This window comes from Aspergillus ochraceoroseus, assembly GCF_002846915.1.
Source record: "Aspergillus ochraceoroseus IBT 24754 chromosome Unknown P175scaffold_3, whole genome shotgun sequence".
In the NCBI taxonomy this organism is placed as follows: Eukaryota; Fungi; Ascomycota; class Eurotiomycetes; order Eurotiales; family Aspergillaceae; genus Aspergillus; species Aspergillus ochraceoroseus.
The window spans coordinates 2,347,719-2,361,676 of NW_024468478.1; the positions used below are offsets into that span (position 1 = coordinate 2,347,719).

The following is a 13,958-nucleotide window of genomic DNA, read 5'->3' on the forward strand; positions in this document are numbered from 1 at the left end:
ACTAGGTCGGATACCTAGATACCTAGCCAGGTCCTTGTAACTGTGTAGGGGAGTTACTTTGTTTTGAGGCCTTGATCTGAAGAAACCAACCCAATAGCACGGGTATTTATGGCATGTCTATTCTAAACCGTAGTAGTATGTATATATATTTATTTACTGCACGCCATTTCTTTTTGTTTTTTTTTCAAGAAATGGAACAATAAATTCCCTATGAGCTCGGAACCCCCCCAATATCAGCAACTATGATCCCTAGAATCCAGACATTCACAGCAAAAAAGCCCAGCGACGAGAGAAACAGCCCCGGCATGAATGTTGATATGCCTAGGAACTCTAGGTTGAAGCCCTGCTGGAGCCAGGCAGCCTGGATATGGGTGGGGGATTCGTTAGCATCGAGCATAGACTGGATGGATGGATGGACTAGTTGCGGCCTCCTTGCGTTGGCTAGAGGTAAGATTGGACGTACCTGAGAAACGACCCATAAGGCTGCAGCAAGCACTCCGAGTCTTGGATTACGGAGGAGAGATGAATCGGGGAGGTAGAATGGGAGAAAGATAAGGTACCATAGGAAGTACTAGCATATATCCAATTAGTATGTTGCCCATGCCTTTTTTTTTTTTTTTTTTTTTTTCTTTCTTTTTTTCTTTGCGGCGGATGGAAGGCCAGAAGTAGGCCATGATGGGGGGAAAAAAAAAAGAAAAGAAAAGGAAAGACAAACCTGGCTCGTGCAAACTTTATTAAACGTCACAAAAGCAAAAGTCTGCGCCAGCATCGCTCCAGGAAGGTTCTTTTTCGCCAACACCATCGGGATAACGAGAACAGACAGAAGCAATTGCGGGATGAACGCTAGGGACTCGAAGTTCCCGTGTCCATCCCCCGCCGCAGAGAGATACAGCAAGGAGCTGTAGGCAGAAAAATTGTGTCGGTGGTCTATGCGCGTGAGATGATGGAAGTAGGTATGTTGGAGAAACGGAGTGCCGTATTGGCGGTACATGGCTAAATTGAGAACGGCAAAGGTCGCCAAAGAGGTCAGGATAAGCTGAAGTCGTGTGGGGGTGAGGAATGCGAGGATCTGCCGGGGAGACAAGACAGGGGTCAGGGAGGAGCATTTGGGTTCGGGGTCCCGAGATTCCGTGACGGGCTTGGTTGCAGTTCCTCCTGTTCTTGATGATGCAGCACCAGTACCTGTACCAGTAGCCGTAGTCGTAGCCGCAGCACCTGCAGTAGTGCTTAGCGGATGCTTGTGCGCTTTTGGTTCGTTGGGGTCGTCAGCTTCCCGCTCAGAGTCAAGCCACCAAAGGATCGAAACCCCGTAGATAAACGGATAGATTTTGAAATGCACCCCGAATCCAAGAAGGATACCGGCAAGGGTGGTCTGGCGGTTCAGTGCTGCCCAGAGTAAGGCGATAACGAGCACGCCCAGGAGACCCTCAGAGCTGCCGCGTGTGCTGATATTCGCGACCATGGGGTTTAGCAGCCAGAAACTAGCGTACTTCAGAGCACGCGCTGGAGTCATGCCGTAATTTGACACAAGGGATTTCGAGATGAGCCATCCGGCTATAACATCAGAAAGCGCGAAGAGCGCTTTACCGAAGGCAAAGAATCCCGGGATGGACCAGGAGGTGGGGAGAAGCATCCAGGCTAGGAGAGGAGTGTAGCGATATGTGTCTCGGTCGTAAGGGGACGCCCCATGAGACACGTACCGAGACGCATCGGTGAAGACCATGTAGTCGATGTCTGTGTATTTCACGGGGGAGTTGGCATCTTGCCATGCCCCGTAGAAGAGAAGGATAACGCGTAATGCGACAGCTGACCCATACACTAGGGACGGGGTTTGGAAGAACGACGCCATTATAGCACCGGTCTTCTTTGAAGTCTTCTTTCCGAGGAACAAATTCTTGTATGGTATAGAGGCGAAGGCCTGCTTTGGACAAGTTGGAACGTAGCGGAAACGCTAGTTCAAATCACCAGGAAATCAGGAAAATGGGTTTCTTATGCGAGTCATTGAAGTCCTATTATTCGATGAATATATTTACCCATCCTTGTTGCCGCCCGAACATCACTTGGAAAATGACGACTTGGATCATTGCCATCTGGAGTGTTGAGATTCGTGTGAGAAGCGCGTGTTTTGGCGTCGTGCTGACTCAGCAATTCATCATCATGTCCACATCTCAACAACAGCATAAAATACTGGATACTACAAGCTACGAGACAGCCATGGCAAGAATTACAAAACACAAGCAGTGGTATTTTCCATCATGTATATATATATCGCTCAAATAACATAATAGCACAAATCATGAAATCCCTGTCACGAGGTGGGCAAAGGTGAAGAGAGTAAGTAGAATGCGTAAAAGAAAGGGACAAATGCTGGTTCATTAAAGACATTTTCATTTCCAGTGGAATCACGGATAATATGGGATAGCCGAGTTTGCAAAATATGGAGCTTCGGTTAATTGATTGCCAAAAAAGGCTCCATTATTTGGGTACCTCATATGCCTGTCATCCCCACTGAGCAATGAGGTATCGGAAACGTTGTCGATATCGGCCATCGGCACGAGGTTATTATCGCTCCAGCTCAGGAAATCCCACAGGTACTGCCCATTTGGATCATCCATGCCTGAGATAGGGAAGAGCTCGGTGAACCCGTTTTCATTGGTGCCTATAATGCCCCGTCCAGCATCATTCTGGGACGGGAGGACACCTGAGGTCATAGGAGGAATTTGGATCTCACGAGGAGTCTGGTGATTGGCATTGCCAGCGCTGTTGTTCTCTCCAGGAACACTGGGGCCTCGTTTACTGGCCTCCAGAATTCGAGAAACAGCATCCAGGGTTTTCTTGCCCGTCGGGCTCGATTGCCGTAGCCGTGCAAACACAAGCAGAGCCATCTCCACCTGTGCTTGGCACGCTTCAACAGCAGCTCGAGGGTCGGTAGAGGTACTATCGTTGAGGAATAAGCCTAGAAGCGGGACCATTGTAGACTGGAAGAGAAACCAAATGGCATTCCAGCCAGACATCTGGGGAGTCTTTGCAGTGGCTGAGATCTCTTGGATCGCTGTTTCTGCGATTTCTCGACATTTTTCGATAGCTGTCCGTTCCTCTGATCTCAGTGCAATGTATGGGACCCGCCGCATGGCATAGCTCAACAGAGTTGGACGGTAAAGAAGGATACGCTGCACGTGGTAGCGCCATCTCATAATCGTTCTCGTGGTTGCAATCGACTCGGGACATGGTTCGTGATCTTTGAGTATATATGGCAGGCTGTTATACCACTCCACCAGTTGATTATCGAAGTGAATGATTTCGCTATATTTCGTTAAGGGGGAGAGCGCGAGTGCGTCTTGGATCTGGTTACTAATTTTGCAAAACCGGACATTTTCTAGGAGCGGGAGGATGTCAAGCACATTTCCCTATGCGAGATTAGTTGGGTTATAAGCAGCGATACCAATAGTTACCGAGAGCACACATACAGTTTCACGATGGTGGGGTAGCTTGACTGTAATCGTTGGCCCGAATCGTCCCATAGTCGGTCGGCCCAAAGTCACACCACCCCAGGTATCCATCAGGAAGAGCGTCCACCACACTCGTCGTTTCAGATCCAATGAGGCCATTTTCTGCCTGTTAGAAATATCCGACTGGTTCGCGAATTCCTTGTGCAAGCCCATAGTCGCCGCCATGCGAAGGGCTGCTCCCATGAGGGAATATGCCAGGTTCGGTTGAGCGACATAGTGTAGATACCAGCCGCCAAGGAGACCTAGGGTCTGCACCGTTTCTAGATGTGACGATCCCAATGACTCCAGGTCTAGGTAGGTCCGACACCGCGAGTAGTAAATCTTGTGAGAAATATCATCGGCCGTTGAAGCGCAAATGCTTCCGAGAGCAAGGACAAGATTTAGTAAGCAATACCATCGGTCATCTTTTCGGTGTCCAGAGTAGTATGTCTCGCGGAAAGTCTGCTCATCCAGAATGGGCGTCAAGGGCTGGACGTAGGTGAAGTAGGCGTCAATTAGCTGAGACTCGGGTACCTGCAAATGTACCTGCGGAGGAGAGTCGGATTGGTCATGACCCCAGGGGCCCTCCGAGGAGGACAAGTCCGTTACTGAGGCCCGGCACGGAGCACTTGGAGGGGTACTTGCAAAGTAAGAAACAGAGCCTGGATCCAGCCAGATAATGACTTTGAGAACTGCATGGATTGAAGAGACCCCCAGGTAACAAGCAGGCTGTCGTGTGGAAAGAGAAAGAGCGTTCACATCATCGGAAATAGCATTGGTAATTTCATGGCTCAAGTTGCGAGTATCGCTGGACTCCTCAGGCATGGTCTGAAGAGACTCCAAGTTCCCATCTTCATTAGAGATTGGAGAGACATGTGCTTCGATCGATCCTGAGGTCGCTGGCGATGCGGGATGGGCGCCTGTGGTCTGGCTCTGGGGTCGGGGCTGGAGCTGGAGCTGCGCCAGATCGAGGCCTTTGCTGGTCAGCTCCAGGAGCCTTTCGCGCGGTAAATTAACAAGTGCCTCCGGCGTTACATTTGGAAAAAGCTTCTCCAGCACTGTGCGATACTCGTCCAACGTTGCCGATAATTTTTCAATATGTCTATCCTTACATTTCCCTTATAAGCTTTGGATTCTTTGCGGGGAAGCGTGGCGGGGGAAAAAAAAAAAAAAAAAAAAAAAACGCGGAAAGAAAAAGGTTGCATACCTCCGGGAAGGCCGAGGATCCGAGTAATGGCAAAGATCGGCTTTCTTATACCATCTGCAAGCTTCACAGGGCTTCTCGCCATCGCATTTGATCTTGCGATGCCTACAGGAAGTGCAAGCACGCAAAGTTGTGACGCGCCGACCGATAGAGGGCTGACGCTCCCGACCGCCACGAGCTGAAGTCGAGGTAGTGGGGTTTTCGAAGCCTTCGAAAGTGTGGAACATTGCTCGCGACGGGAAATATATAGATCTAATGAAAGTGTCGGGTGTCGAAGAAAAGAAAATAGCAGAGAGGGGAGAAGAAGGGAGGTGGAGTGAAAAGAGGAGAGAATTAGGAGGGAGAAGTAGTCATTGCTCTGGGAGGGGAGGAAAATGAAGTCGTTAGCGAAAGAAGACAGACAGATTTTGAAAATGAAGAGGAGGAGGAGAGAGAGAAATAGAAAGAGAGAATAAAAATAAAATCTCATATATGGTGGGAATGAGTTTAGGTTAAAGTGGAAGAAGAAGTTCAAGTTTGGAGGCCAGACAAGATGATGCTTAATATTGGACTACTATTGTACTAGGTACTAGGTTCTAGGGTAATCATCTTGAATATCTTCTTCTTCTTCTTCTTCTTCTTCTTTTCTTCCTTTCTTTTTCTTTCCCCGCATTCGGCTGAGGAACTTAAAAGGAAGGACCTGAATATGCAGCCAAATGGGTCCTTTTGCTGACATGCCATCCATCCTCGTCCTGACAATCCCTTCTCCAGAGACCCCGACAACTAGGAGAGGACAAAAGGCCCGTTGAGTCCGGGGATGATAGACCGGGAGAACATTCCAGTCGCCACCCCCAGAAATTGTCGAGCCAGCGCTAGTGATAGCGAGATTATGGCATATTTTGGTGGCCAAGTTATGGAGAGTCGCGTATTCTTGGGATGTTAACGACGTGTAATACGCTACGGTAGCGGTCAACAGGGCCGGACAAACGGGAGTAGCCTAAGACCCGATCTGATACATCCTGATCCTTGAATGAAGAGATAATAAGGATATATATATTACTGTCGTGATGGAAACGTGCTTTGGTTCCCGGGGATGGCTTCTCCCGAGCACGCCTGACTCTACTATATGATAGCGTCGTTGTTAGTAGCCCTGCAGTAATCCACGCAACAACTTCCATCCCCCATAGAGAATCATGCAGACGAGGAGGTTACAATTCGCCTGGATGTGGCGTTTTCCCTTTCCTCTTCCGTTTCTTCTTCTCCGTGCCTCAACCTTGTGCAGGGGTAGCATAAGCGGACAAAAGCGAAGGATAAAAGAGAACAGAAATGTGAAGAGGAGGGGGAGGGCCTCTCTCGGCTGATCTGAATCGTGGATCAATCAGAACCCCCCGAAATACTAGCGATGTCCAAGCACCCTTGGGGAACAGTTGGACGAGCCCTCCGCCCTCTGTCTGTCCAAAATAACCAAAGGGCATGTATTCCTTCTCCTCGCGGATGGCAGAGACACAGAAGGCTACTTTCGGGGGTCCGAGTTGCGTATGGATGGACGATTCGTAACTATCATGCTGCGTTGGTACTCATCTGTGGCTGACCAGGTTTATAAATTGTGCATAGTGCTTGGAAGTTACAGCCTTGGCTGATGGATTTTTCACCATAGTTCCCCCCTCGATTCGCTTTTCCAGGGGTTGCCAATGGCAGACACCAATAGCCAAAAGAAAAATTGATTCTCGTATCAAACCTTGCCAGCGGACATTTTAGTCAATTTAGTTCGTATTAAGGCAGCCATCTAGTCTTGCAGTCTTCCGCAAAAGTTCAAGTCCTTCGGGTTCCGCCAGCAACATTCTAGCAAGCGATCAGCGATAGGACCACCAAGGCGTTTTTGTGCGATTCGGGATGATCCGAGAGCAAAGGATAGTACAGCATAGAGATAGAATCTAAGGAGTAGTATTTTGGGCACCGGGGTGTGCGGGATTTGTGTGCTCTCGAATCATGCATCATCTTTGGTTCCATATCCTTCGGTGAACCATCTCAGAATTAATATATGTTCATGCGTAAGCTTCCTATCATCATCTTATAGTAATAATATGCGACATTTTTGCTCTGGTCTTTTCATACCCGAGGATGGCATGTGAGCTACTAATCGCCCCGCCTCCAAATAATTGTCTAAGGCTGGAGGAGTCATGTCAGTTATGAAGGACAGTAGCCTCCTAATGCTTCTGGGTCTCTTAAGCGACGAGGAGCCAGGTAGTGCCAAAGGCATGGAGGGGAAGGGGGGGTTGATTGCCAAATCAGACCATAAATAATAGACATCCAGCAAGCGGACATTGTTAGAAATCAAGCCATGAACGTACAGTGAAATAAATATTAGTCAACTAGTTATTAGGGGGGAAGTTAATAATCGTAATGAGAGAAAAGGCCGCGAAAAAGAGGCCAAGCGAGGAGAAAAGGCAATCTCCATGATCAATTGCACTGCCAAAGCATTCCATGTCTCCCTGCGCTATCCGTTTTTGAGGCAGAGGTGGCCAGAGATGACCTGATACAGAAGAGGGAGAGAGTCAAATTTGGCGAACGACAGAGTGCCTCGGTTCTCCTAGCCAAAAGAGGAAGTCTTCAACACAAAAGACATCTGGGATGGTCGTCCTCCCAATCTTCAGGGCGCCCTCGGATCTTTATTTGTAGCACTGTGAGTGGTGGAAGCCCGGGCATCGTCCGTCCCAAGTCTCACTAAAGGTAAACGGAGCAGCCAGCGTTTCCAACCAGTCCCAGCATGCGGGTGGAGTGATCGTTTCAACCGGAGAAAAGGCAAAATGAACGTACGGATATTTGTTTCATCCGCAGGGATGAAACGAATTATAGATCTGCCTCCCATCTAAGGGAGTCTCTCGCCAGAACCTCTCCAGATACGATGCGAGGAGATTCCGAGATGCACTTTTTAGAGTCGGCGGATTAAAAGCCCGACACTGTTCCGGGCTAAACCCGATATGGAACGGAGGTTCCTGGCACGGGACTCGGCCCAAAAGGGGAAAGCTCCCAGCTGGGGCACGGCGGAGGCTCCGTGTACCTCTCATTCCAGAGAGTAGTCCCAGCGCAGAGGGGAAAGAATCCAAGACGCCTGTGTTGATATGGAGATACTGACTGACCCTAATCTCGCGGTTTTTCCCGCTGGAGAAAAGGAGACAGACGCAATTAAATTCGTTCTTATACCCCCTTCCCATCACCGTCTGGCGTTGTAAAATATTGCTCGCAATTGGCCGACAGTTGCTACAGAAAGACTGCAAAGATGGCCGCATTTGCACACCACGCCCTTTCCACGGGATGGAGCCTCAGGGACAGTGAAGACCAGTCACCAAATGCGTGGCTGTCTGTTCCTGTCGTGCCCTCCGTCGTTCATCAGGATTTGCAGGCAAATAACAAGTATGTACTTGCTCTTACCCAAATACCACCTGTGATAACACGGTGCTGATATATTGTTTCTCCCACTGCGTAGGTTAGAAAACCCGTTCATTGGCTTCAATGAATTGGGCGCGAGATGGGTCAATGAGAAATCATGGACCTACCGCAATGTCTTCCAAAAGCCGACAGTGCCTGCGGGATCCTCGATTGTGTTGGCCTTTGATGGGCTGGACACATTTGCGAAGGTAAAACTCAATGGAGAGACCATTCTAGAGAGCAATAATATGTTTCTCGCCTACCGGGTGGATGTGACCAAGGCCCTGGAGGCTGAAGGTGAACACACTCTAGAGATTGACTTCGACTGTGCCCTGCTGCGAGCTCGGGAGCTCCGAAAGCAGGATCCCGCGCACAAATGGGAATCCTTCAATGGAGACCCCTCAAGAATGGCTGTTAGGAAAGCTCAGTATCACTGGGGCTGGGACTGGGGCCCGGTCCTAATGACTGCAGGCATCTGGAGAGAAGTCCGTCTTGAAGTTTATTCTGCGAGGGTATCAGATCTTTGGACTCAGGTAGAGCTGGCCACGGATCACCAGCAGGCGCAAATTTCTGCATTTGCGGAAATCGATACTAGCGAATCTGATGCCTCATACAAAGCCACCTTTACGCTAAGTCTTCACGGCCAGGAGATTGCCCGTGGGGTCGCTACTCCGGAGAACAATGTGGCGAAAGTAAGTTTCGCTTTGCAGGAGCCCTCCCTTTGGTGGCCTAATGGCTATGGAGACCAAACTCTCTATGAGATCTCAGTGTCTCTTGAAAAGGGAGACGCCCAGATTCAACAACTGTCGAAGAAGTTTGGTATTCGAACCGCAGAGGTCATCCAGCAACCCGACAAACACGGGAAATCTTTCTATTTTCGCATCAACGGTGTTGATATTTTCTGCGGTGGGGCATGTTGGATTCCCGCGGACAGCCTTCTCACCAACGTCACACCTGAACGCTATCGTAAATGGATTCAGTTGATGGCCGCTGGACATCAGGTCATGATTCGGTATGTCATTCCCTCCAAGCTGACAATACCGAGGGTTTAACTATTTACAGAGTGTGGGGCGGTGGTATTTACGAGGACGAGAGCTTCTACCAGGCCTGTGATGAGATCGGCATCATGGTCTGGCAGGATTTTATGTTCGGCTGTGGTAACTACCCAACATGGCCTGATCTACTGGAGTCGGTGGAAAAAGAGGCCACATACAACATGCGCAGACTACGTCACCATCCTTCTATCGTAATCTGGGTTGGCAACAATGAGGACTACCAGGTCCAAGAGTCGGCGGGCCTTACGTACAACTACGAAGACAAGGATCCGCAGAGCTGGCTGAAGACCGATTTCCCTGCTCGCTATATCTACGAACACCTTCTGCCAATTGTCGCCAAGAAGATCTGTCCGGAGCTCTTCTACCATCCTGGCAGTCCTTGGGGAGACGGCAAGGTATCGTCCGATCCTACCGTTGGTGATATGCACCAGTGGAATGGTACGTTATCCAGCCAAATAGTGACCCTATATTACGCTAATACTTGGCTCCATAGTCTGGCACGGGACGCAAGAGAAGTATCAGATTTTCGACACCCTCGGAGGTCGTTTCAACAGTGAATTCGGAATGGAGGCATTCCCCCATATTGCGACGATCGACTACTTTGTTGAGAACGAAGCAGACAAGTTCCCTCAATCTCACGTCCTCGACTTTCACAACAAGGCCGATGGCCATGAGCGAAGAATTGCTACATATCTTGTTGAGAACTTACGCACAGCAACAGACCTGGAGGTAAGATCATCCGTCGGCTAAAGCTTGCCTAGGTCTAACCCGTAATAGACACATATCTACCTAACCCAAGTCGTTCAAGCGGAAACAATGATGTTTGGATACCGTGGATGGCGTCGCCAATGGGGTGATGAAAGGCACTGCGGAGGTGCTTTGCTCTGGCAGTTGAACGATTGCTGGCCTACCATCTCTTGGGCTATTGTGGACTATTTCCTACGCCCCAAGCCTGCATTCTACGCTGTCTGCCGTGTTTTAAGGCCGGTAGCAATTGGTGTCCGTAGAGAGCATCACGACTGGAGTGTGTCCCACGCACAACCTCCTAAAACCAGCAAGTATGAGCTGTGGGTTGTTAGTAGCCAGCAGACGGAGCTCGTTGGTAAGGTTGAACTGAAATTCCTGTCTATCAAGACCGGTCAGGAAATCCGCGAGACGATTGTGCATGAGAATGTTACGATTGTGCCCAATGGAACTACCAACGTCCTGGATGGCGTTATTGACCACACCGTCGATGAGCCGCATGTTCTCGCAGCTCGAGTGTGGGTAGATGGTGAACTTACAGCACGGGATGTAGATTGGCCCCAGCCCTTCAAGTATCTCGATCTCTCGGACCGGGGCCTAGAAGTCACCAAGATTTCCGAATCCGAAAACGAGCAGAAGATTCAGCTCAGTGCCAAGAAGCCAGTGAAATGCTTGGTTTTTGAGGAGCGGGACGGCGTTCGGGTCAGTGATAGCGCCATCGATATTGTCCCTGGGGACGACCAGATTGTCACCATCAAGGGTCTGAAGCCGGAAGATGCACCCCTGAAATACAAATTCCTGGGACAGTAGATTCAGAGTTAGGGTTTATATACCTCCTGGTAATTCATGATCCCAAAGTTTCAGAATCTAAACGACTAGCCGAGTCTTATTTCCCGTAAATAAAAGTCACCAAAAAGGGAGGCTGTAACAAGATGCCAAAGGAAAAGACAAAGATATTCTAAACCGATATCAGGATCATGATCCTCGTTAAAAAGTTGTTGTCATCCATGTTGGGAACCCCTCCACTACAATCTTATCAGATCTATATCACCCCGATTGGGTTTAAGGCCCCCACGTGACGATGACATCGTGCGACGTGCGAATTATTTCTCTCCGCAACTTCTCCTCCTCCTCCTCCTCCTCCTCCTCTTACAAATTCGCATTCGAATCACCCCTTTCCATCCCATGGCCGGAACCAAACGCTCTTGGGAAGGCCTACCACTTCGCGACGATCCCAAATCACAAATCCCCACAAACACAATGGCCGAACCTGCGACACACATCCTCTCAATGTTCGGGACCTTTCGCGACGAGCTGGATGGCCACCACGACCGACGCGAGCGACTGATTAAAACAAGCCGTGACATAACAGCACTGAGCAAGAAAATGTACTCTCCTCTTATTATTTTTTGTTGCTAGGCTAAGGGGGAAAAAAAAAAAAAAAAAGTAAAGCTAACTAATTTATCCATGTAATCCAGCATATTCTCCCTGCAACGGTACACACTCACCGTACCGCTCTCCCCTGCAAAACCAATCAAAGTAATGGCCAAATAACAATATCGAAAACAGGGTCCGAGCAACTAACACGCCCATCCCCCCCTCTATCGCCAAAGAAACCCAGTCCCGGTTTACCCAGATCCTCGAGCTCTTCCGCGCCGTCGTCCCAGACGTCAAGGGCCTGAACAGCTGGCGATACCTGCGGCAACTTAGTCCCGGGATCCAAGAATTCATCGAAGCCTTCTCCTTCCACCACTATCTACAAACACAAACGGTCATCACGCTCGAGCAAGTCTCCGGCTATCTTCCACGTGAGATCCTGGTTACGGATGAAGACTATATGATGGGGTTGTTTGATTTGACGGGGGAGATTATGCGGTTTGCTGTGACGTCGCTTTCGGCTGGCGGGCATACATCTTCGACAGATGCAGAGACAGAGTCAGAGTTGGGGCTACGAAACCTCCCCCGACTGCCCGCTTCACAAGCCGGGGTTGTTCGCGATCTCCGTGAGATGCGTGCGCAGTTTGAATCACTAAGCATTCCACGTCGGCATAATATGCTCCGCGATTTCGGGAAGAAGGAGGATGTAATGCAGACTTCTGTGGAGAAGGTGGAGCGTGCGGCTTATGGGATTTTGGTCCGTGGAAGTGAGCGGCCGGCTGGATGGGCGCCGGACTTGTCGGCTCCCATTGAGACGGAGATATATTAATCTCTTGAGGTATTGACCGAGTATAGCTCCGGAGCGTCTGTCTCTGGTTTACTTGTTTCCAGGGACCATCGTATGTTATGAAATTCATGGAATGTAGAAATCAAACCATCCTCCTAGTTACGTTACGTTACGTTATTATACTTACTCAAAGCTAAATATCCCAGAACGCCCTGTCCAATTCATCCCATCATGTCGATTCAATCCATCCCCCCCCCCCGCCCCCCTTAACAGGACAAACAAACCCCCATCACAGAACCCCCAAAGCAAGAGCAAACCAGCTAGCTCACTGAACCACAACCTCCTCCTCCTCCTCCTCCTCCTCCTCCTCATCCTCTTGCTCTCGCTCTCGTCCCTCCCTATCAGCATGGAGGATATTGCCTTTTTTGTGTTTTTTACAGGTCAGTCCAGGCACAGCAAGTTGGAAAAATATAGAAAGAAAGCTCAGCGTACGCTCAACAAGCTCCTCGCGGTCGGGCCTTTGTTCTAGATTCTTCTTCAAGTTATCCGAGGCCCGTTGGCGATCGAGTTTCTGTTGCATTGCTTGGATGGATCTATGGGGGAAGCGACAGTTAGTGATTTAGCCAGACGAGACAAGGAAGGTACTAGTAATAGGTTGTGGTGGTGGTGGTGGTGGTGGTAGACGGTAGGGTATGGTATGTATGTATGTATGTATGTATAATTCCAGCCAAGGAAAGTGATATAGGGGTACTCAACCCCCCCTGGGAAAATAAAAAACAAAAAATAGGCATACGGAGCAACATTGGTATCCAGCAGGATATGTCTATCCTTGAGATCTTGAGGATCCGGGCGAGTCAAGAGGTGTCTCTCGAGCGAGTTGCGGCGTTCGAGAGGGGAGACAGTGATGGAGGAGTCGTCAATAGCGGAGGCAGACATTGTCGGGTGGGTAGGAAGTTGGGAACTAAAGTTAGGTATACTTGGGATAGAATATACGTCTAGCTATTCTAAATACCTCCAAAGTACACGCAAGAAAAGAGAACCCCCCACCCCCCTCCCCCGGAGCCTTAAATACCTCGCAGGGGGGTCAAATCTGTTGGCTGTCGAGGCGATGAAGAGGGGAAACGGACGGGAAGGTCAAGTGATTTCTGTTCCACGGGACTTTGGGCCAGTCATCGCGGGGTTTCAGGTGCATGTCATCATAGAGAATTGCGATCTTCATAAGACTGGCAGTTATATATACTGACTTGTCTTGTTTACGGGTAGTTGGTTAACTAGTGAAAAGGGGTAGAAAGGAACCATTTATTCACCAAGGAAAAATAAACTAAGATAACATCATCCCGTGTTTCGTTTTCTCAATTCTCATTCTCATTCTTGAACATGTTGGACTTAAACAAAAAGAAAAGGAAAAGAAAAGGAAGAAGACGATCGTCTTTTGGTAGGGTGTTTAGAGCTGAAGAGTAGCATGTTGAATAACGTAACTCTTGATGCATGTCCAGGTAAAATACGGGGAAGCGCCCGACTTCGCCAGCATGTAGTAGGGAAATAAAAACAATAGCAGCCTCGATTCCTCCATTGCAAAACGAGAAAGCAAGGAAATCAGATGAGAGCGAGCAATCCGAGCAACTGAGCTAGCGAGCTATCTGAAACCCAGAAATGAGCCGGAGACCGTCCCACACACATGCTCGGAGCATTGGGGATCGAGACAACACTGTATTCTGACTCAACGTTCACCTTCCGGGCGGTTAGTATCATCCGTCCATACCCATTCGTCTCATCCATAACGTAGTCGGCAACGTAGTCGAACTGACAGAAAGAGGTCTGACCCGGAGGCAGCCTGGGCCAGGCAGAGAGACACCCTTTAAAAAAAAAAAATTTTTATTCCTGCTTCGTAGCGC

The 13,958-nt window shown here is 49.2% G+C and overlaps 5 protein-coding genes across 5 annotated transcripts; 2 read left to right on the forward strand and 3 right to left on the reverse strand.

Moving 5' to 3' along the window:
• Window positions 1–82: 82 nt before the first annotated feature.
• Window positions 83–2,072, reverse strand: P175DRAFT_0500939 (glycosylphosphatidylinositol-alpha 1,4 mannosyltransferase I). Its single transcript, XM_040897059.1, has 3 exons — window positions 716–2,072; window positions 464–571; window positions 83–361 (listed from the first exon to the last, which is right to left on the reverse strand). Exons 1-3 carry the CDS (start codon window positions 1,847–1,849, stop codon window positions 209–211), a joined length of 1,395 nt encoding a protein of 464 aa, XP_040753482.1. The 5' UTR covers window positions 1,850–2,072; the 3' UTR covers window positions 83–208.
• Window positions 2,073–2,237: 165 nt separating this feature from the next.
• On the reverse strand, window positions 2,238–5,171 carry P175DRAFT_0457429 (putative C6 transcription factor). The gene is made up of 3 exons (XM_040894655.1): window positions 4,696–5,171; window positions 3,468–4,590; window positions 2,238–3,407 (listed from the first exon to the last, which is right to left on the reverse strand). Exons 1-3 carry the CDS (start codon window positions 4,917–4,919, stop codon window positions 2,403–2,405), a joined length of 2,352 nt encoding a protein of 783 aa, XP_040753483.1. The 5' UTR covers window positions 4,920–5,171; the 3' UTR covers window positions 2,238–2,402.
• Window positions 5,172–7,777: 2,606 nt separating this feature from the next.
• P175DRAFT_0457433 (beta-mannosidase) lies at window positions 7,778–10,781 on the forward strand. Its single transcript, XM_040894656.1, has 5 exons — window positions 7,778–8,085; window positions 8,159–9,112; window positions 9,163–9,593; window positions 9,649–9,884; window positions 9,933–10,781. The coding sequence occupies exons 1-5, from the start codon at window positions 7,952–7,954 to the stop codon at window positions 10,707–10,709; spliced, it is 2,532 nt and encodes an 843-aa protein (XP_040753484.1). The 5' UTR covers window positions 7,778–7,951; the 3' UTR covers window positions 10,710–10,781.
• A 266-nt stretch (window positions 10,782–11,047) lies between these two features.
• Window positions 11,048–12,312, forward strand: P175DRAFT_0477971 (translin family protein). The gene is made up of 3 exons (XM_040895342.1): window positions 11,048–11,287; window positions 11,378–11,395; window positions 11,469–12,312. The coding sequence occupies exons 1-3, from the start codon at window positions 11,085–11,087 to the stop codon at window positions 12,103–12,105; spliced, it is 858 nt and encodes a 285-aa protein (XP_040753485.1). The 5' UTR covers window positions 11,048–11,084; the 3' UTR covers window positions 12,106–12,312.
• A 76-nt stretch (window positions 12,313–12,388) lies between these two features.
• Window positions 12,389–13,080, reverse strand: P175DRAFT_0557025 (RPEL repeat-containing protein; the record flags this gene model as incomplete). Its single annotated transcript, XM_040900734.1, has 3 exons — window positions 12,857–13,080; window positions 12,556–12,656; window positions 12,389–12,483 (listed from the first exon to the last, which is right to left on the reverse strand). Exons 1-3 carry the CDS (start codon window positions 12,997–12,999, stop codon window positions 12,389–12,391), a joined length of 339 nt encoding a protein of 112 aa, XP_040753486.1. The 5' UTR covers window positions 13,000–13,080.
• Window positions 13,081–13,958: the final 878 nt, after the last annotated feature.